Genomic DNA, 22,810 nt, shown 5'->3' with positions numbered 1-22,810 from the left:
CTCCCATCTCCCAACCAATTACCAACCCATGTCACAAGGTTGCCTCCAATTCCATGTGCTTTCTTTTTTGCTTATCTCTTCTGTGGAACCTTATCATATGCCTTTTGGAAGTCCACGTAGACAGCATCTGTCATCAGTCCCCTGTCCACCATATTAGTGACCTCCCCAAAATATTCAACTAAATTAATCAGTCAATGACCCACCCTTCACAAGTTGCTTGCTAATAGATTCCAGTAACTTCTCCACAACCGATGTTAGACTGACAGGTCTGTAGCTTCCTGGTTTCTCTCTCCCACCATTATATAATGGAGTGACATTTGCAATTTTCCAATCCAGTGGTACATTCCTGAATATAAAGAGCTTTGATAGTTATGACTAAAGTACCTGCAATTTCCTCACCTGTTTATTTTTCCACTCTAGGATGGTAAAATAATGATCCATTCCTTGAGATCTGCCAATCTTTCATCTCGTTACTTTCACCCTTACCATTTTTCAAAATTTCTATTAAAAGCAAAAAGCTCTGCCCTTGCTTCATTTCCAAGATCCCTTGTGCCACTGCTGTTTTGTGCTCTACCTCTAACGTAAAGACCAGTACTTATTTAACAAGTCTGCTATTTCCTTATTGCCAATTACAGTCTCACCTGTGTATCTCTAATGGGTCCAGATCTCCCCTTGCTACTCTTATTCCCATTATATATTTATAAAAGATTTTCCGTTAGCCTTGACATTCTTCGCAGATTTGTTTTTCATAATACTTTTTATTCACCTGTTACTTTCTTTGTATCCCCTTGATGCTTTTTGTTGCTGCCCCAGTTCGCTGGATTTCCTCTTCTTGCATTTGTATAGGATATTCAGTTATTAGAGGGGGACAGAGAAGGATATTCACAGGAACACAAGAAATAGGATCAGAAGTAGACCATATGGCCCATCGAGCCTGCTCCGTTATTCAATACAATCATGGCTGATCTTGGGCTTCAATTCCACTTTCCTGCCCGCTCCCCATATCCCTTGATTCCCTGTGAGAGCAAAAATCTATCTTTCCCGACCTTAAATGTATTCAATGATGGAGCATCCACAATCCTCTGGGGTAAAGAATTCCAAAGATTCAGAACCCTTTGAGTGAAGTAATTTCTCCTCATCTCAATCCTGAATGATCGGCCCCTTATCCTGAGACTGTGTCCCCGTGTTCTAGATTCCCTGACCAGTGGGAACAATCTCTCAGCTTCTACCTTATCAAGCCCTTTCAGAAACCTGCATGTCTCAATTAGATCGCCTCTCATTCTTCTAAATTCCAGAGAATGTAGGCCCAATTTACTCAGCCTCTCATCATAGGACAACCCCGTCATCCCAGAGACCAATTTAATAAATCTTTGCTGCACTGCCTCCAGTGCAAGTATATCCTTTCTTAAATGTGGAGACCAAAACTGCACACAGTATTCCAGGTGTGGTCTCACCAAAGCCCTGTACAATTTTAATAAGACTTCTTTATTCCTGTACTCCAATCCCCTTGTAATAAAGGCCAGCTGCACCTGCATGTTAACTTTGTGTGTTCCTTGTATAAGTACCCCCAAGTCTCTCTGAACATCAACACTTACCAGTTTCACACCTTTTAAAAAATATTCTGCTTTTCTATTTTTACGATTAAAGTGAACAACTTCACATTTCCTTACATTATACTGTATTTTCCATATTCAGTTATTGGAGGGGGTACAGAGAAGGATATTCAGGTATTGGAGGGGGTACAGTGAAGAAACTTAAAAGCTGATTGAGTCTCAAAGAAATCTAAGGGAGAGGGGGGGAAAAACGGAATTAAAGGGAAGGATTTTCCGTGTCCTCTAATTGGGCCAGCAAAATCCACATCCCATTCGCTGTCCTTAATAGGAAAATTAGGAGGCTGCCACCAGGAATATCGCTTTGAGGGCAAGTGCGTCTGCCGACCCCCATTTGGTCCCGACTTTGAGATGTTGAAGCCTGTGGTGAAATCCTGCCCACAGAAGTCTGTGTCTCCGCCTCTGACTCAGCTCATCTGCTGCTGAAACCCTCATCCATACCTTAGTTCTGGACTCGACGATGCAGATGCTGTCTGGGCCAGCCTCCCACCTTGCGCTCTGTGTGAACATGAGCTCATGCAAAACCTTGCTGTCCGTACCAAATCCTGTGGACTCATCACCCCTGGGCTTGCTATCCTACGTTTGCTTCTGGTCTGGGAACACCTCAATTTTTAAATTCTCATCCTTGTTTTCAAATCCCTCCATGTTCTCCCCCTTCCCTATCTATGCAACCTCTCTGGCTCTACAACCCTCCGCGATCTCTGCGCTCCTCGTGTTCCAGCCTCTTGCATAGCCTCAATTTTAATCACAGCCACGCTTCAGCTGCAGAGGCCCTAAGCTCTGGAACTACCTCCCGAAACCCCTCCGCCTCTCACTCCTCCTTCAAGAGATTCCTTAAAACTTACCCCTTCAACCAAGCTTTTGGTCACCTATCCTAATATGTGGCTCAGTGTCAAACTTTGTCTGATAGCACTCCTGTGAAGTGTCTTGATATACTTTACTGTGTTAAATATACCATATAAATATAAAAGTTACTTTTGTGGGGCCCAAGGAACCTGACCCATGAGAAGATTATTTAAAATAAATCTTGTTGGGTTTCGGTCATGTTTGGCCAGGCCAGGAAACCACCTCTACTTGGGCCTCATGTTAAAATTGCAGATCAAGCTCCGATGACAGCATTTAAAGGGACTCTGCTGGGTCAGGAAAGAGTCCTTCTTGTCTGCAATTTAAAATTGCAGTTAATCAGATCGCGGAGGGGAGATTGGGTAAATGTGTCACTTCATTTTAATTACTCTCCCTACCCCCTTGGCTTCTGCTTGTCAGGTGCAGTTAAAATTGAGGCTACAAGTTATTAATTTTCAGTGGAGGTAAGGGTGGGGGATGGGGGGCACACACCAGACCAGATGCCTGATGCGTGTGATGCTCTGTACGGCCAGAATAATGCCATTATTTTTTCAATCAGTATCCCGCTCCAGTGGGACCTTTCACAGCTTTACTAACGCTGATCTCACATTGGACAGTGGCCAATCACAAAGTCCCCTCACTGACCTCACGTTGGACAGTAGCCAATCACAAAATCCCCTCAGTGACCTCACGTTGGGAGTGTCCAGTCACAGAGTCTAATCACTAACCACATGCTGGACAGTGTCCAGTCACTGGGTCTCCTCACTGACCTCACGTTGGACAGTGTCCAATCACAGAATCCAAACACTGACCACATACTGGACAGTGTCCAGTCACCGAGTCTCCTCACTGACCTCATGTTGGACAGTGTCCATCACGAAGTCCCCTCACTGACCTCACATTGGGAATGTCCAATCACAGAGTCCAATCACTAACCACATGCTGGACAGTGTCCAATCACCAAGTCTCCTCACTGACCTCACGTTGGACAGTGTCCAATCACCGAGTCTCCTCATTGACCTCACATTGGACAGTGGCCAATCGCAAAGTCCCCTCACTGACCTCACGTTGGGAGTGTCCAGTCACAGAGTCTAATCACTGACCAGATGCTGGACAGTGTCCAGTCACCGATTCTCCTCACTGACCTCACATTGGACAATGTCCAATCACAGAATCCAATCACTGATCACATGCTGGACAGCGTCCAATCACCGAGTTTCCTCACTGACCTCACGTTGGACAGTGTCCATCACGAAGTCCCCTCACTGACCTCACATTGGGAGTGTCCAATCACGGAGTTCAATCACTAACCACCTGCTGGACAGTGTCCAATCACCAAGTCTCCTCACTGACCTCACGTTGGACAGTGTCTAATCACAAAGTCCCCTCTCTGAACTCACGTTGGGAGTGTCCATTCACTAAAACCATTCCTTTCAGTTTTCTGTACAATCTCTAATATACTATAAGACTTGTGTTTAGTGTCACACTTCGACAGCACCCATCCTCCAGTGAGTGACACCTTGGCAGTTCCCTGCCCACGTTAAGATGTTGCTCACAAGTTGACTGTGGGAGTAAGTGTTCCAGACCTCAAAATTAATATTCTTTCTGAGCATTTAATGTATAAAAATAGAAATGTGTGAATCAGATTAAGAGAGTGAGCCCAGAAATACAGAGCATTGCAGTAGGAGATTGGAGGAGCAGTAGTTTGAAGATTATCGTCTTTTTTAAGTTTTGAGTTATATCAGGTGGAAATTCATGCTGTTCCATCTTTGTGAACAAGTCCCTATTTCCTCAGCTTTTGCTAAAATTATGGTAAGTAAAAATGTCAGGGGTTGGATTTTATGTTGCAGTGTGAATGATATTGCTGTGTCAACGATACTTGTGCACAGCTTCACCACAATACCTGGTGCCATGGAGTGTGTCAGACAGTAACAGGGTTATTTCTTCCCCAGCGATGTCTCCTCAGTGGAGGTGCTGATGAATTATCACCAAGGCCTCAGAGGGGAGATTGAAGCCAGACACAAGAATCTCACAGCTTGCATCGAACTGGGCAAAACGTTGCTCACCAGCATAAACCAGTCTCCTGACGAGGTAATTCACAACCGCACCAACTATCAGTTAATGAGGCCAGGGCTGCACCCTCGTGTCTTCACTGCCTGCACTCCAAAAACCTTAATTCCTGTCATTTATAATCTGGATTATTTCTTTTAGATAAACAGTAGATTTTACCCTGTGATTAACCAAAATCAGAAGAAAAGCAAGCCTCCGCTCCTGCCGAATGTGAGAGGGTGATACCATTCAAATAGCCATACTCTCACTGCTCCCTCTCCCTTCCCCCCCCCATAGCTACTCCATCCCCTCTCCCTCCCTGCTCCATTCCCCCTCGCCTTCTCACCCTCTACCCTCCCCCTTCTCCTCCCAACGCCCCTCCCTATCCCTGCTTCCCATTCTCCCTGCTCCCTCCCCATTCCATTCCACTCCCTGCACCTCCCTGGGATTAGTTTGGAATTGATCGAGGCTGCAAATTTCAATGAAGTAAGCGTTTCGTCCTTCTGTTTTAAGTTTAAGTGGTGTTAATTGCGGCTCTGACTTACTTTTTGTAGATTAAGGAGAAGCTGGACAAGGTGCTAAAGAAACAGCATGAGCTAATGGAGAAATGGGAGCAGCACTGGGAGTGGCTACAACAGAGTGAGTATTGGCACTGTTGAGGAATGCCGAGCCTCTACTGCCCACAGGTTGTGTGGAGGTTAGTCTCCTGCTTGCGGTCTAATCACCCACAGTCATAATTTCATATGCCACCAATGAAAAGATAAAATGGAATTGTTGTCAACTATTTCACAAATAGGTTCAGGAGGGAGTGGGCACTTAGCCCAACATGTGAAACCAGCCCCAATAAGTGGATGGTTGTTGTTGTCATGGTAACGAGGGATGGGCAAGAGGTGGCAAAAGACCAAATCCATTAGTGCACAGTTTTTGAATTTGATAATTGAATACCGAGCCATGATGTCACAGCATACATGCATTCCCTCTCGACACACACGCACCCTCGTCTTGGCGTGCGCACACACACCCACGCACCCACGCACCCACACACACACACACACTCTCAACCCCACTTCGCTGACCTCTGCCCCACTCCCCAGTTCTGCTCCTGTCCTCCTCCCTCACAGTTTCCTCTAATTTAATGTCATTAGCAAATTTCACCATCACCATTTTTTAATGTGGTGAGTTGTTGTGATCTGGAACGCACTGCCTGAAAGGGCAGTGGAAGCAGATTCAATAGTAACTTTCAAAAGGGAATTGATAAATACTTGAAGGGGAAATTTTGCAGGGGAAATAGCAGGCGAGTGGGGCTAATGGGATAGCTCTTTCAAAGAGCTGGCACAGACACAATAGGCTGAATGGGCTCACCTTGTGATGCATTCTACAATTGGATGAAACAAGACCCAGTACAGATCCCTGGGGTTCACAGCCTGGAGCTGACGCTTGCATAGGGCGTTTGCAATGTTAGATCTTTCAAACTACTCTTATTGTCTGGCTCTGCTGGAAGAGTTGTGTTCAGCCACTGGGAGCAGGGGAGATGTTTGACATGAGCTATGGCCTTTCCTCAGTGCTGGAGGTGCACCAGTTTGCGCAGGAGGCAGTGGTGGCAGAATCGTGGCTGAGTGCACAGGAGCGTCTGGTCAACAGTAACCAGCTGGGGAACAGTGTCGATGAGGTGGAGCAGCTCATCAAACGGCATGAGGCCTTCCGCAAGGCGGCAGCGGCTTGGGAGGAGAGATTCAGCTCACTGAGAAGACTAACCACGGTAGGTCCTGTCAAACGCCACTTGCGAGAATATTTTCAAACACAACTTTATTTGGAAGGTGTCTTCAGACAGCAACAATGTACAGGCTGGTAAGAGCTCCCCAAAAGCACGAGTCCATCCCGAGTAGGTGGCCCCAAGTCCAGGCGCCAATTCGAGTTGAGTTTGGTTGATAGTTGCCAGCATTTTAAATTGCTAAATGGCCCTGTGCCAGGGAGGGGGGCAGAGCTGCTGATTCTAGCCGGAAAGTGTACAGCTACGGATGTCAGCTGAGACCAGGATTGGGCTTTTCTGTGAAGCCCTTCACAGTGGAATAGTTTGATGACCCTCACTGTCTAGCTGCTTGCGGATGGGAACCCTCAACCCACAATAACAAATCGATTACTCTTCCAGAGAACAAAGCTGGATGATTGAAGGTAGGAAAAGAATGAAAAATAGGAAGAATGCATAAAGGGTAAGGCACTAAGGCTGTTGTCATGTGTGGGTCAGAGTGTGAGAGAAACATCAAAGCCAGCAAAGCTCAGAAGGACAACACACCTTCAATCCTGGAAAATAAGCAAATGGCCCTAATGTGGTCAAACCATCATAAACTGGTTATTGACCTATCTACACTGGTTATGTAATGGAGTGACATCCTACGTAACAGGGAGGGACCTACTGTGTGACAGGGAGAGACACCCTACGTGACAGGGATTGACCCCACCCTTCCTTTGCCCTTCTTGTATCCTTTTCTCAATTTCCCCTTGCACTCTATATTTTGCCTGGTTTTCAGTTGTATTCTGTACCTGACATTTGGCACACACTGCTTTTTTCCCCAGTATATTTCAGTGTTTATTTTCTCCATCATCCAGAAGCTGTAGTTTTTGGGTGCCTTATCTTTCCTCCTCATGGAAATATGTTTGGTTTGTACCCAAAATATCTCTGCCTTGAAGGCCTGCCATTGCTCACTTTCTGCTTTTCTGGCCAATCTTTGTTTAGAATACAAGGGGGTAGAAGTCATGCTTCAGCTATATAAAGCCCTGATTAGACCACATCTGGAGTTACTGTGAGCAGTTCTGGGCACTACACCTTAGGAAAGATATATTGGCCTTAGAAGGAGTGCAGCGTAGATTTACTAGAATGATACCTGGACTCCGAGGCGAGATTATACAAAATGATGAAGGGTCACCGACCTGAAATGTTAACTCTGTTTCTCACGCCCCAGGTGCTGCCAGACCTACTGAGTATTTCCAGCATTTTCTGTTTTTATTACATAAACGAGGGTTGTATTCCCTGGAATTTAGAATATTAAGGGATGATTTGATTTAAATTTTCAAAATATTAAGAGGAACACATAGTTTCTCCCTATCCTCCCTACATGCAAAAGGTGGTAGAAGTTTGGAACTCTCCTCCGCAAATGACAATTGATGCTAGATCAATTGTTACTTTTAAATCAGAGATTGATAGAGTTTTGGTAACCAACGTTGTTGAGGGATATGGGGCAAAGGTGGGTATCTGGAGTTAGGTCACAGATCAGCCATGATCTCATTGAATGGCAGAACAAGTTTGAGGTGCTGAATGGCCTACTCCTGTTCCTATGTTCCAGTGCACCTTCTAAAATCACTGAAATTGGTTCTCTTCCAGTTGCATGATTTCACCTTTGATTTTTCTTTGTACCTTTCTATAACTATTTTAAGCCTGATGATATTATGATCGCTGTTTTCTAGATGCTCCCCTACTGAAACACATTCCATTTGCCCCGCTTCATTCCCTAAAACCTGATCCAGCATTGCTTCCTTTCCTATTGGGCTAGAAATGTACTGATTAAGAACGTTTCCTGTACACATTTTAGGAATTCCTCACCCTCTTTACCCTTTACTCTGCCTTTCCACAGTTGATATTTGGTTAAACGAAGTCCCCTGCTATTAGTGCTCTACTATTTTTACATTTCTCTGAAATTTGCCTACAAATTTGCTCCTCTTTCTCCTTCTCACTATTTTGGGGACTGTGGTAAACACCCAGTAATGTAACAGCTCATTTTCTGTTCCTTAACCCTAACCCAATAAATTCAGTCTTTGAACCCTCTAGTCTATTGTCTCTCTGAGGTACTGTAATATTATCCTTGATTAATACTGCCATTCCCTCTCCTGCCCTTTTTTCCCTTCCCTGTGCCTCCTGAATACATGTTAGCCTGAAATGTTTAGTCCCATTCTTGCCCATGTTTAAGCCAGGTCTCTGTTATAGCGACTGTGTATGACCCACGTGGCGACTTGTACCTGAAACTTGTCAACCTTATTTGTAACACTCCTCATATTAACACACATGTATTCCAAATGCTATGCCAGTCAGATTGCATTTTTTCTCCATCTAATTTCTGCTCTTACTTCATATTCATCTGTTGTTACTTGTCCCTCCTAGTTTCCTGTGCACCTTTTCTCTCCTCTCTGCTGCTGTGTCCTGTTGGCCCCCCTCCCTGCCAAATTAATTCAGACCCTCCCCCACAGCACTAGTGACCCACCCCCGAAAGACCTGTTCCCTACTGGACGTGGTGGCCATACATTTCCAGCGGCCGTGAAACTCACAATCGCCCTCAACATTTTTGCCTCTGGATCCTTCTGGGATTCTGCTGGAAAAATATCCAGGATCTCCCAGTTGGCTGCAGATAAATTCAGAATTCTGGAGGCAACGTGAGAGTGACCACCCTTGACATCAAGGCAGCATTTGACTGAGTATGGCATCAAGAAACCCTAGCAAAACTGGAGTCGATGGAAATCAGGGGGAAAACCCTCCACTGGTTGGAGTCATAGCTAGCACAAAGGAAGATGCTTGTCATTATTGGAGGCCAATCATCTCAGCCCCAGGACATCCCTGCAGGAGTTCCTCAGGGTAGTGTCCGAGGCCCAACCATCTTCATCTGCCTTATCAATGACCTTCCCTCCAACATAAGGTCAGAAGTGGTGATGTTCGCTGATGATTGCACAATGTTCAGCACCATTCACGACTCCTCGGACACTGAAGCAGCCCGTGCCTGCATGCAGCAAGACCTGATCAACATTCAGGCTTGGGTTGATAAGTGGAAAGTGACATTCGCGCCACACAAGTGCCCGGCAATGACCATCTCCAACAAGTGAGAATTTAAGCATCTCCCCTTGACAGTCAATGGCATTACCATCGCTGAATCCCCCACTATCAACATCCTGGGGATTACCATTGACCAGAAACTGAACTGGAGTAGCCATATAAATACTGTGGCTACAAGATCAGGTCAGAGGCTAGAAATTCTGTGGTGAGTAATTCGCCTCCTGACTCCCCAAAGCTTGTCCACCATCTACAAGGCACAAGTCAGGAGTGTGATGGAATACTCTCCACGTGCCTGGATGAGTGCAGCTCCAACAACACTCAAAAAGCTCGACACCATCTAAGACTTGATCGGCACCCTATCCACCACCTTAAACATTCACTCCCTCCTCCACTGACACACACTGGCAACAGTGTGTACCATCTACAACAGGGTTGCCAGAATACATCCCGCCAGTCTACCTGTGGCTTAGCTCTGATTGATGACTCCTGTGTATGTCAGGCAGAGGGTGTAGGCGGGACCTGTGACTGATGGGCAGGGGGACCCCTGCTGTGATTGGTCACTCCCTGTGACTGACAGGGGCTGCCCAGGCAGCGTTAGCGCTGATTGAAGGAATGCGGCGCAGGTGCCCTGGGATCGGCCGCCCTTGTTGCATTCTTGCTATTCAGCTAATGTCCTATATCCTGCACGTTGGGCAGGTTCCCGCCTCCACTCACCCCAACTTACATAATACAGGCATGATAAGTATCCGGTTGTGGGAATAGCTGCTGCGGGGATCATGGAGCGAGGAGCACGGAGTGGGGAACACGGGAGACACGGGGAGGAGAGAGGGACACAGAGGAGAGAGAGAGAGACAGAGAGGGGAGGGGGAAGACAGAGTCATAAAGTCATTTACATACAACACAGAAGGAGGCCATTCGGCCCACCGGGACTATGCCGGCTTTCCACAGAGCTATGCAGTCAGTCCCATTCCATGTCTCAATCCCCATAGTCCTGCAAGTCTATTTCTCTCAGGTGGCCATCCAACTTCCTCTTCAAGTCCTTGATTGTCTCTGCTTCCACTACCCTGTGGGGAGCGAGTTCCAGGTCATTACCACCCGCTGCGTAAAAAAAGTGCTTCTTCATATTCTGCGTGCATCTTTTGCACAAAACTTTCAATCTGTGTCTCCTAGTCCTAGAGATGGGAGAGGGAGGGGCAGGGGGGGTGGCTGTGGGGGTTAAGAGAGACAGAGACACGCACAGAGAGAGTGGGGAGAGAGATCAAGGTCTCTCCTGACAGGTGGAAATCTATCCAGAATACTCTGTATCGCTACATCAAGTGTGCGGGCAGAGACTGACTACTTATTCAAGCAAAAACAATATCCGGTATGTCACTAAATCAGTTTTCAATATAGTGACGAGAAAGTAAGTCAATAAATTAGTCTTTTTACTTAAAGCTTCTTCACAAAAATGTGCATTTGTTGGTTTTATTAGTAAGATAAATTTTTAATGCCTTTATCTTTCAAAATTTGCTCACTGACCCCCTTAGGCAGAGCAAAAATTGGATTGCAGCCCTCCTCCCGAAAAGGTTGAACAACTCTGATCTACAAGATGCAGTGCAGTAACTCACCAAGGCTCCTTCGACAGCACCTTCTAAATCCGCGACCTCTACCACCAAGAAGGACAAGGGCAGCAGACGCATGAGAACACCACCATCTCTAGGTTCCCCTCCAAGCCACACACCATCCTGACTTAGAACTATGTTGTCATTCCTTCACTGTCGCTGGGTCAAAATCTTGGAATTTCCTCCCTAACAACACTGTGGGTGTACCTACCCCACATGGACTGCAGCGGTTCAAGAAGGCAGCTCACCACCACCTTCTCAAGGGCAATTAGAGATTGGCAACAAATGCTGGCATGGCTAGCGATGCCACATCCCATGAGCAATTTTTTTTTAAAAAATGCATAATGCGGGTGACGAATTAATTGTTTGTCAGGACCGTCAATTATTGAAACTTCCCGTGTGATGACAAGAGCCTCAATGAGCCAGAATTGCCTCCCTGGCTGGACCCGCACAGGTACAGGGTGCCTTCGATGCACGTGGCCATCCAAGCACCACCAGAGCACCCACATGGAATATTCGCTCATCCATGCAGCTGGTGTGCGACCACAAGAAGAGGCTCACGCAGGCCTGTGCCAGATTCTCTTAGAGCTGTCATGATCCCCTCATACTGTGGCAGTCCAACATCCCAAACTTTTCGCTCAAGCACGCTGACCAAAGGAGACGAGGGATATCCACTTCAAACTTGACACCTGTGAGGAACCCCACCAGTGGGGTGAAGGAGCTCTACAGTGAGAGCCATATGACCACAGAACTTCAACCATGTATCCACCCAATGGGTCCTGTCATGTACTGACATTCATCATGAAACAAGTGAAAGGCTGAGTTGGCACTTTTGGTGCGCAATAATGATAAAAGAAAAAACAACTGAATATTTTTTCAAACTCCCATGTGCGTATATTTGGTGAATAACAACCTTACACTTCCTACTGCTTCTACTTGGTGCATCCCCTGTGGCTTCAGTAGAGCCAGAGGCCAGCTGCACCGATCCCTGCTCTGACTGCTGAGATGCTCTTGGCTGACGTCCTCTGGGCTTTGGAGCTTCTGACAGCCCCGCCAAAGACTGCTCCACCTGTACCTGCGCAGAGGCAGACTCAGCCATCGGGTCACGAGTACTGGCTGAGGGGTGGGGGTCGCTGGTGATGGGAAATGGGAATGCTTTGAGTGGAGTTCCCACTTCCATGTCCCCTTTCGGCATCACCCCTCTCCTGGGTCAGTGCCACATCACTCCCACCACTCTGCTGCACACCAGCTTGCTGCAGATCAGTAACGTGTTGTAAGCCGGTGGATAAAGTATTTGTCATCCTGTTTAAGGAGGCAGACAAGTTGGCATCCAAGGACTGTGCGGACATGGTAATGGCCAGCACAGACTCATTTGAGAGCCTTGCTTGAAGTTCCATGGAGGGGATCTCTCTCCATGGCAGACATTCTCACAAATCCCTGCACCACCAATCCAACAGCAATAGAGTTGGACACCTCCATCCTCTCTGCTTTTGTGGAGGTTGTGCGTGGTGCATCTGTCAGCACCTGGCTAAGTTGCTGATGTACCTCTTGCATTCGCCTCCTCAATGGTAGCTCCCGAGGTTCAGTATCTGTGTCCTGCTGAGCAGAGCGTGGAGAGCATTGCGCCCTGTGATGTGGACGCTCCACAGCTGTCCCTGCCACCAGTGTCTGCTCGTGTTCACACGTGAGGTGTGAATCACCAGGTGAAAACGGAACTAACCCTCCAAGTGGACCTACCGAAATGCAAGCATTTGCACTGGTGCATGGCTGTATGTCCTGTGACGGTGCTCCCTCAGAGGAATGACATCCTGTGGTGAATCTTCTCCGTGATGTCCTGCAACACTTGCCGTACTTGTGAAGGTCCTGGAACACAAAAGTAAGGGGTATGATTTAGTTATGCCAAAGTCACAACTTTGACAGTCACTATACATTACTTCAATCATTGATGAAATGATGTTGATATGTGTGTCATAGATATCTATAATTCTGTCACCAGCTATCTAAAAGTTCCCTCCCTCTCTATCTGAGTGAGAGGGATGCTGATGTGCCACATCTCCAGGGCCTCTTCCTCTCCATTTCTGGCAACCCACCTTCAGTCCTCTCCCTCTCCTTTGCGTTTTGTGCTCTCTTGGTGGTGCAGTGAGCGGAAGAACAGACCTGTGAGTGAGCAATGGTGAGGTAACCCATCCAATGAATGCAGCACATTTGGTGAGAGTAAGACAGATGCATCAAATTGCATAAGGATTGGAGTGAATGGCAATGGTTTGTGGATAAATGGAGAGGTGATGAAGTGCATGGATAGTGAAGGCTGGATAATGCAAAAAGTTGAGTGGGTTTTATAAGTGATATGATGGAGAACACTTAGCAAGACAGAGTGAAAGCTTGGGGGGAATTGGTGTGGGAGTGTTTAACGCACTAGTAGATGTAGTTGAATCACTTTTACTGACCTGCTTAAGTCATTAAACCATTTCCTACACTGCAGTCGTGGCCTGCGCACATGCACTTGCTGCTCACCTCCTCAGCTATCTCCAATTATGCCTTGTTGAGAGTAGCAGGTTTCTTCCTCCCATTGCTGGTGGAAGGTATGTCCCTCCTACTCCTGACAGTTTAACCAGTAGTAATTCCAACAAAACATCATTGAATCTGAGTGCTGTCCTTACTGTCTGTGCACAAGCCGTCCTGAACACCTCCAATCTCTGTGCACTATAATACAAAATACTGTGGATGCTGGAAATCTGAAACAAAACAGGAAATGCTGGAAATACTCAGCAGGTCAGGCGGTATCTGTGGAAAGAAAAACAACTGGCAAAAGTTAGAAATGTAATAGGTTTTGAGCAAGGGGAAGGGGGAAGAAGAACAAAAGGGAAGGTCTGTGATAGGGTGGAGGGCAGGAGGGATTAAATGACAAGAATGTGCACTGTCTCTTTAAATACAGCTGCAATCTTGTCAACGGAATGTGCATTACACCCACTGCACAGTTTGGGGATGCGGAACCCAGAACTCAAAATTAATTGGTTCAATTGAGTTGAGGTCGCAAATTCCGATTAACCAAGTTGACGTTCGGGTATCTCCCACACAATAACGTGCACCGCTCGGAAGCCACCTTCATATTAATATCAAGGCCAATGTGCAATGGAGAGACAAACTGCTCAACAGAGAGAGAGACACTCTGTGTAATGGAGAAACGCACTGTGGTGATGGAGAGGTTGCCCTTGAACCCGCAGGTCCGCCTCCAGGAAAAGTACATGGAGACAGAAACGTTTCGGGGAGCTGACCTGACACAGTCTTTCCAAATTTCCGTGTGCCCCCACCTCCAAAGCCACCTCCACGGCCTTGAGAAAATTCAGCCCATCCAATTACACATGCACACTATCGCACATAACACACATACAGGGCCACATATATTTGACTGCCCCACGCTCTCCCAAAAGCCCTCTATCAATACCAAACTTAAAACCATTACCTGCATTTTCTCGATAGCTCTGTGTCAATCTCAAACTAATCCCACTGCCCTGCTCTCTCCCCATAACCCTGTATCAATCCCAAACTGCCCCACTCTCTCCCCAGTATATTTGAATATTCGGAGTTAAGACAAGGCTTCACCCAACACACAGCCCACTTTTCACTTGGTACAAAAGGATGGGGATGGAGTGCGCTCATCATTCTGGAAACTATTGAGAGAGTTATTGAGAAAAACCCAGTCCATTGGGCGAGTAAAGACTGCACTCCTTTTGGAGCTAACAGCGGAGACGGTACTTAACAGTTTGAATGATTATTGTGACAAGGCTTTGCAAAAGCAGGAGCATTCTATGTGCTGGCTGCATAGGCTCTGCTTGGATTGATTCCTCATTTGTCTCCCCTTCCTCCCACCTGTTCCTTGTTGGCTGATTTATAGTGACGGAATTTATCCCACACAACGTTTCCATTTTTTTTCGCCTGTGATTCATTTGCAGCTAATGGCCCAGCCCCTGGGTTAGATTTGTGTCCCTTTTTTTGCTACAGATACTATGTTTGCTGCTCACCATTCTCCAGTGACTCTCCTGCACCCTGACTATAGCCAGTGCCCTGACATGGTGGGAGTGTCCATTCTACGGGAATGGATGTCCACATTTATATTCTAATTTTTCTTTTCTTTAGCTGGAGCGGATGGAAAATAAGGCTGCTTTCCAGGTACAGCAGCAGCCTGCTACCCCTCTGCTGAGTCGCAGAATACTGTCAGAATCGAGGGTTTCTCCGCCGGAACAGTCAGTGGCAGTGGCAGAAACGCGGCCTGTCAAACAGCAAGCCAAGTACGAAATCGTTGATGGACTTCAGGAGGTGAAGCCTGAGAGCGCGGAACTCAAATCGGCCAAAAAAGCCATTCGGCAGGAGCTGGTCGCGGCACAGTCAGATCCAAACGTCACGGCGCCACAGACAGCTCCACCAGGCATGTCCAGACGTGAGCAATCAGAAGGGAAACGTGAACCAACACAAGCAAAAGTCCAGCAAAGTGAAGTGAAGCGAGATCGCAGGAACGAACGTCAGGAATCTCTCAGCGAGCATCGGGAGTTGGAGCAGGAGGATGCAGGAGCTGCCGGGTGAGTAATCTCCCTTTAGTCACGGGCCGAGGTTGCCGTGTTCCCCAAATGCTCATTATTTACCAGAGTGTGGATATTCTATCTGTCAGCTCCTCATATATGAAGCTCATTACCCTGGGGAAAACTGCCATTGTCTCCTTCCCCAATGTGGAAAGTATGTTATATAGGGTGAGGGTAATGTATTGTGTCAGTCGGGAGATTGCGTTAACATTGAACATCACTCCTGAAAATCAAAAATCAAGGCTGACACACTCGTGCAGTACGGAGGGATTGCTGCACTGTCAGAGGTGCCGTCTTTCAGATGAGATATTAAACCAAGGCTCCATCTGCCTGCATGGGTGGACGTAAAAGATCCCATGGCACTATTTTGAAGAAGAGCAGGGGAGTTATTCTCAGTGTCCTGGCCAATATTTATCCCTCAACCAACACCAAAAAGATTATCACATTGCTGTTTGTGGGAGCTTGCTGTGCTGAAATTGGCTGCCACTTTTCTTATATTATGACAGTGCCGACACTTCAAAAAGTACTTCATTGGCTTGTGGTCATGAAAAGTGCTCTATAAATGCAGGACTTTCTTTTTTCTTTCTCTAAATCCGATCATCTCAAAACTGCCTTTTTCTCAATGTACCTGATGCACCTGAGAATTGCCCTGGCAGGACAAGTTGAGAAAGCTGATTTGAAAAAAAGCATATGGGTTCCTAGGCTTTATGAATAAAGGAATAGAGGACAAAAGCAAGGAAGTTATGGTAATCCTATATAAATCATGTTTAGATCTCAGCTGGAGTAATGTACCCAATTCTAGGCACCCGAATTTGAAAAGAATTGGAAAGAGTGCAGTGGAGAGTTACTAGAATGGTACAGCTATGTGGAGAGGCTGGAGAAGCTGGGATTGTTCTCCTTAGAGCAGAGAAGGTTAAGGGGAGGTTTGATGGAGGCATTCAAAGTATGAGAGTTTTGGTAGAGTAAATAAGGAGAAACTGTTTCGAGTGGTAGGAGGGTCGGTAACCAGGGAACACAGATTTAAGGTCAAATAAAAGCAAAATACTGCGGATGCTGGAAATCTGAAATAAAAACAAGAAATGCTGGAACCACTCAGCAGGTCTGGCAGCATCTGTGGAAAGAGAAGCAGAGTTAACGTTTCGGGTCAGTGACCCTTCTTCGGAACTGACAAATATTAGAAAAGTCATAGGTTATAAGCAAGTGAGATGGGGGTGGGGCAAGAGATAACAAAGGAGAAGGTGTAGATTGGACCAGGCCACATAGCTGACCAAAAGGTCATGGAGCAAAGGCAAACAATATGTTAATGGTGTGTTGAAAGACAAAGCATTAGTACAGAAAAGGTGTTAATGGACTGAATATTGAACAGCAGCAAGTGCAAACCTGAAAAAAAACAGTGGGTAAGCAAACTGAACAAACTAAGATGAAATGAAATAAATGCAAAAAAAGGGTTGTAAAAAAGAAAAAACAACTAAAAGTGAAAGTAAAATGGGGGGCTGTCATGCTCTGAAACTATTGAACTCAATGTTCAGTCCGGCAGGCTGTAGTGTGCCTTATCGGTAGTTGAGATGCTGTTCCTCGAGCTTGCGTTGATGTTCACTGGAACACTGCAGCAATCCCAGGACAGAGATGTGAGCATGAGAGCAGGGGGAGTGTTGAAATGGCAAGCAGCCGGAAGCTCAGGGTCCTGCTTGCGGACTGAACGGAGGTGTTCCGCAAAGCAGTCACCCAGTCTGCGCTTGGTCTCCCCAATGTAGAGGAGACCACACTGTGAGCAGCGAATACAGTATACTACATTGAAAGAAATACAAGTAAATCGCTGCTTCACCTGAAAGGAGTGTTTGGGGCCTGGGATAGTGAGGAGAGAGGAGGTAAATGGGCAGGTATTACACCTCCTGCGATTGCAGGGGAAGGTGCCATGGGACAGGGACGAGGTGGTGGGGGTAATGGAGGAGTGGACCAGGGTGTCGCGGAGGGAACGATCCCTTCGGAATGCTGACAGGGGAAGGGAGGGGAAGATGCGTTTGGTATTGGTATCACGCTGGAGGTGGCGGAAATGGCGGAGGATGATCCTTTGGATATGGAGGTTGATGGGGTGGAAAGTGAGGACAAGGGGAACCCTGTCACGGTTCTGGGAGGGAGGGAAAGGGTTGAGGGCAGAGGTACGGGAAATGGGCCGGACACGGTTGAGGGCCCTGTCAACAACAGTGGGGGGGAATCCTCGGTTGAGGAAAAAGGAGGTCATACCAGAAGCACTGTCATGGAAGGTAGCATCATCAGAGCAGATGCGTCGAAGACGGAGAAACTGGGAGAATGGAATGGAGTCCTTACAGGAGGTAGGGTGTGAAGAAATGTAGTCGAGGTAGCTGTGGGAGTCGGTGGGCTTATAATGGATATTAGTAGACAACCTATCCCCAGAGATGGAGACAGAGAAGTCGAGGAAGGGAAGGGAAGTGTCAGAGATGGAACATGTAAAGGTGAGAGAAGGGTGGAAATTGGAAGCAAAGTTGATAAAGTTTTCTAGTTCGGGGCGGGAGCAGGAAACGGCACCGATACAGTCATCAATGTACGGAAAAAGAGTTGGGGGAGGGGGCCTGAGTAGGACTGGAACAAAGAATGCTCGACATATCCCACAAAAAGACAGGCATAAGGTCATTGGCAAAGGAGAGATGTCTTTTAGGGAAGGAAATCTGCCGTCTATACCTGATCTGGCCGATATGTAATTCCAGACCCATAGCAATGTGGTTAACTTTTATCTGCCCTCTGACATGGCTTAGCAGCCTATCAGTTGTACAGGGATGGGCAATAGATGCTGGCCTACACAGCAATATACACCTTTCCATAAATGAATTAAAAAAAAAATGAGGAGAAATGTTTTTACACAGAGACTTGTAATCTCGACTGTAATGCCTGAAAAGGTGGTGCAAGCAGATTCAATAGTAACTTTCAAAATAGAATTGGATAAATACTTAAAAATTAGAAACTTGCAGATCTATGGGGGGAAAAATAGGGGACTGGGTCTAATCGGATAACTCTTTCAGAAGGCCAGCACAGGCAGAGTGGGCCAAATGGCCTCCTTCTGTGCTATATTATTCTATGATACCTTTTATCGAACTGTAATCTCCCGGCCCAATCCCATTCATTTTACACCCTCCAGGGCCAGGACTCCCTCCTGACACAAAATTTGGAAGTATTGTGAACTGTGAGGAGGATAGTGATAAACTTCAAGAGGACATAGACATGTGGCAGATTAAATTTAAGACAGAGAAGGATGAAGTGATTCATTTTGGTAGAAAGGACGAGGATGAGGTAATATAAAATAAAGGGTACAATTCTAAAGGGGGTTCAGGAGCAGAGGGACCTGTAGGGTATATGTGCACAAACCATTGAAAGTGGCAGGGCAGGTTGAGAAAGCGGTTAATACAGCAAGCAGGATCCTGGGATTTATAAATAGGGGCATAGAGTACAAGAACATGGAAGTTATGATAAACCTGTATAAAACACTGGTTGGGTCTCAACTGGAGTAATGTGTCCAATTCTGGGCACCACACTTTAGAAAGAATGTGAAGGCATTCAAGAGGGTCAAGAAAAGATTCACAAGAATGGTTCTAGGGATGAGGAACTTCAGTTATGTGGATAGATTGGAGAAGCTGGGGCTGTTCTCCTTGGAGAAGAGAAGGTTAAGAGGAGATTTGGTAGAGATGCTCAAAATCACGAGGGGTCTGAACAGAGGAGATCGGGAGAAACTGTTCCTGTTGGCAGAAGGATTGAGAAACGATGGTGACATGAAGAAAAACTTTTTTATGCAGCGAGTGGTTATGATCTGGAATGCACTGCCTGAAAGTATGGTGGAGGAAGGTTCAATTGAGGCCTCCAAAAAAGAATTGTGCAATTATCTGAAGAGAAAAAATTTGCAAGGCTACGGGGAAAAGGCAGGGGAGTGGGACTTGGTGAGTTGCTCTTGCAGAGAGCCGGAACAGGTAGGACGGGCCGAACGGCCTCCTTCAGTGTTGTAACCATTCTATGATTCTGTGGTGTGGCGACAATACATAGGTGTGGAGAAGGGTTTTATACACCTGACTTTTACTTCCTGGGACTTGTTGTCTAACTATTCACCCCAAGGTCCTCTTTTTACACTTTTCATTGTGATGACTTTCTGAGGACGTTTTTGAAATTGAGCCAGAATAGTGAGGTGATCCCGCCATGTTATGAATCATTGGTCTGACCAGACTCAGAATAGCGTGTACAGTTCTGGTCATAACTGTATTAAAAGATATTGCAGCTATTGAAATGAGAATGAAGAGAGCAACCAGAATGGTTGAGGGGATGGAGAGGTTGGATTATGAGCTGCAATGATATAAATTGGGCAATTTCTCATTGGAAAAGGGAAGGTTGAGAGGTGATATTGTTTCTAGGTTTCTAAAGGGATAATTTTGAACATGATGAGTCGTTTCACCTTGTCCAGAACAGTAGGACTGGAGATCGTCTAGAGGTTCCTGTGCTTTCCCTACCCCTCAATCCTTTCTTCTGTGTCCTCTGGACATTTATTTTGTGTCCAGGTTTATGACTTTCTTTTTCTTGACCTTAAACATCATCTCCTGCTTTTTGGCCCAATATTGCCACCTATCCGGACCTCTCTGCAACTGGCCTCCATCTCCCAAGAAAGGTGGGTACAGTGCAGGGACTGCGAAGGGCTATTGCCCAGGTAAGTGGGTACAATGCAGGGTCTGTCCAGAAATGTGAGGCGGGCAGGTGAAAGAGGTCATGGGTTTTGGAGCTCAGTATCATCAGAACACACTGGAACCTGATCCTGTGCTAATTGTTGAGGCTGCTGAGGGACAACATGTAGAAGAGGAAAAGTAAGAGTTGGGACAGAAGTTGTATTGACAAATGGAACTGTATTTGCATAGCTAGGACTGGAGGAAAAGTGACAGAGGAGGATCTCTGTGTTAATCACAGGTCAAAGAGGGATAATGCACCACAGTCACAGTCAGCAAGGATGTTGTTTGTGAGTTTTTGGCAATGGCTATTTGGAGCTCATTGCTAACCATGCATCAGAGAACCTTGGGAGGAAAGAAAGGTTGGAGATAGGGAGGCAGTTGAAAGAATAGGTGGGTGAAGGGTGGGTTTCTTGAGGAAGAGGCAGTGATGGTTGTTTTGAAAAGTGACAAAGAAAGACAGTTCCTGAGAAAAAGGAGGACACAAATTACCTCCCAGAAATGTTGGGGAACAAAGGGTCTAGTGAGAAGGAGGAACTGTATGAAATCAGTATTAGTAGAGAAATGGTATTAGGGAAATTGATGAGATTGAAGGCTGATAAATTCCCAGGGCCTGATAATCTACATCCCAGAGTACTTAAGGAAGTGGCCCTTGAAATAGCAGATGCATTGCTGGTCATCTTTCAAAATTCTATAGATTCTGGAACAGTTCCAACGGATTGGAGGGTAGCTAATGTAACCCCACTATTTAAAAAAGGAGGTAGAGAGAAAACAGGGAATTAGAGACCGGTTAGCCTGAAATCAGTAGTGGGGAAAATGCTAGAGTCCATTACAAAAGATGTAATAGCAGAGCACTTGGAAAACAGAGACAGGATCGGACAAAGTTAACATGGATTTACGAGAGGGAAATCATGCTCGACAAATCTACTGAACTCTTTTGAGGATGTAACTAGTAGAATGGATAAGGGAGAACCAGTGAATGTGGTGTATTTGGACTTTCAGAAAGCTTTCGATAAGGTCCCACAGAAGAGATTAACGTGCAAAATTAAAGCACATGGGATTGGGGGTAAGGTACTGACGTGGATAGAGAACAGGACAGGATTGGCAGACAAGAGTAGGAATATACGGGTCTTTTTCCGAGTGGCAGGCAGTGACTAGTGGGGTACTGCAGGGATCAGTGCTAGGACCCCAGCTATTCACAATATATATTAATGATATAGATGAGGGAATTAAATGTAATATATCCAAGTTTGCAGATGACACAAAGCTGGGTGGGAGTGTGAGCTGTGAGGAGGATGCAGAGAAGCTCCAGTGTGATTTGGACAGGTTGAGTGAGTGGACAAATACATGGCAGATGCAGTATAGTGTGGATAAATGTGAGGGTATCCACTTTGGTGGCAAAAATAGAAAGGCAGATTATTATCTGAACGGCGATAGATTGGGAAAGGGGGAGGTGCAGCAACACCTGATGCCTTTGACACCTGGTGCAGTGTCCTTGTGCACCAGTTGCTGAAAGTAAGCATGCAGATGCAGCAGACAGTTAAGAAGGCAAATGGTATGTTGGCCTTCATAGCGAGAGGATTTGAGTACAGCAGCAAGGATGTCTTGCTGCAATTATACAAGACCTTGGTGAGACCACATCTGGAGTATTGTGTGTAGTTTTGGTCTCCTTATCTGAGGAGGGATGTTCTTGCTATGGAGGGAGTGCAGCGAAGGTTCACCAGACTGATTCCTGGGATGGCAGGACTGATGTATGAAGAGAGATTGGGTCGATTAGGCTTGTATTCTCTAGAGTTTAGAAGAAAGAGAGGGGATCTCGTAGAAACCTACAAAATTCTAACAGGACTGGACGGACTAGATGCAGGAAGGATGTTCCCGATGGCGGAGGAGTCCAGGACGAGGGGTCACAATCTAGGGATATGGGGTAAGTCATTTAGGACTGAGATGAGGAGGGATTTCTTCACCCAGAGAGTGGTGAACCTGTGGAATTCTATACCACAGAAAGCAGTTGAGGCCAAATCATTAAATTTATTCAAAACAGAGTTAGATATAGTTCTTAGGGCTAAAGGAATCAAGGGATACGAGGAGAAAGCGGGAACAGGGTACTGAGTTTAGACAGTCAGCCATGATCATATTGAATGGTGGTGCAGGCTCGAGGGGCTGAATGGCCTACTCCTCCTATTTTCTATGTTTCTATGTAAGCAAGCATGGGAGCCAGGAGGGAATGTGGATCTCATGGGGGAGCTGGGCAAGGAAAGGGCATGGGAGATGGACAAGGAGAGGGCATGGGGAGATGGGTGAGGCCAAGAACGGAACGGTCGAAAAGGGTTGTCTGTGAGGCTGAGAGAGTTAGAATAATCTCAGTGATGTCTCAAGGAGGGGTGGCAGGGTTAAGTTGTAGGTAAATATTTAATCCACAGAATTTAAACCTAAATCAAGTAATTAGTTGAAAAGCTAAAAGAATATAAGCAAGTTGATAAAATACATGAACTTCAACAAATTAAAGAAAACACGAGATTAGATAGAGATGGCAGTGCAGGTGCTGTGTGCCAATTGCAGTATGTGGGAGTTTGTGAAGGGCATCGCGGTTCCGGGCAAC

At 46.2% G+C, this 22,810-nt stretch overlaps 1 protein-coding gene across 3 annotated transcripts in view; it reads left to right on the top strand.

Moving 5' to 3' along the window:
* Window positions 1-22,810, top strand: part of LOC137353122 (spectrin beta chain, non-erythrocytic 1-like) — a 194,971-nt gene that overhangs the window by 159,677 nt on the left and 12,484 nt on the right. For 2 of the 3 annotated variants that reach the window (XM_068019139.1, XM_068019136.1), the window contains 4 exons: window positions 4,406-4,544; window positions 5,057-5,141; window positions 6,065-6,261; window positions 15,057-15,496. In XM_068019139.1, the coding sequence (XP_067875240.1) occupies window positions 4,406-4,544; window positions 5,057-5,141; window positions 6,065-6,261; window positions 15,057-15,496 (861 nt within the window). Of the gene's footprint in view, window positions 1-4,405; window positions 4,545-5,056; window positions 5,142-6,064; window positions 6,262-10,844; window positions 10,912-15,056; window positions 15,497-22,810 lie in introns of those variants that run through there. The other variant, XM_068019138.1, reaches the window with a different exon arrangement.

The sequence above is a fragment of the Heterodontus francisci genome, chromosome 40, assembly GCF_036365525.1.
Source record: "Heterodontus francisci isolate sHetFra1 chromosome 40, sHetFra1.hap1, whole genome shotgun sequence".
NCBI lineage: Eukaryota > Metazoa > Chordata > Chondrichthyes > Heterodontiformes > Heterodontidae > Heterodontus > Heterodontus francisci.
The sequence above is the reverse complement of the archived record's forward strand: the minus strand, read 5'-3'. Positions and strand labels throughout refer to the sequence as shown.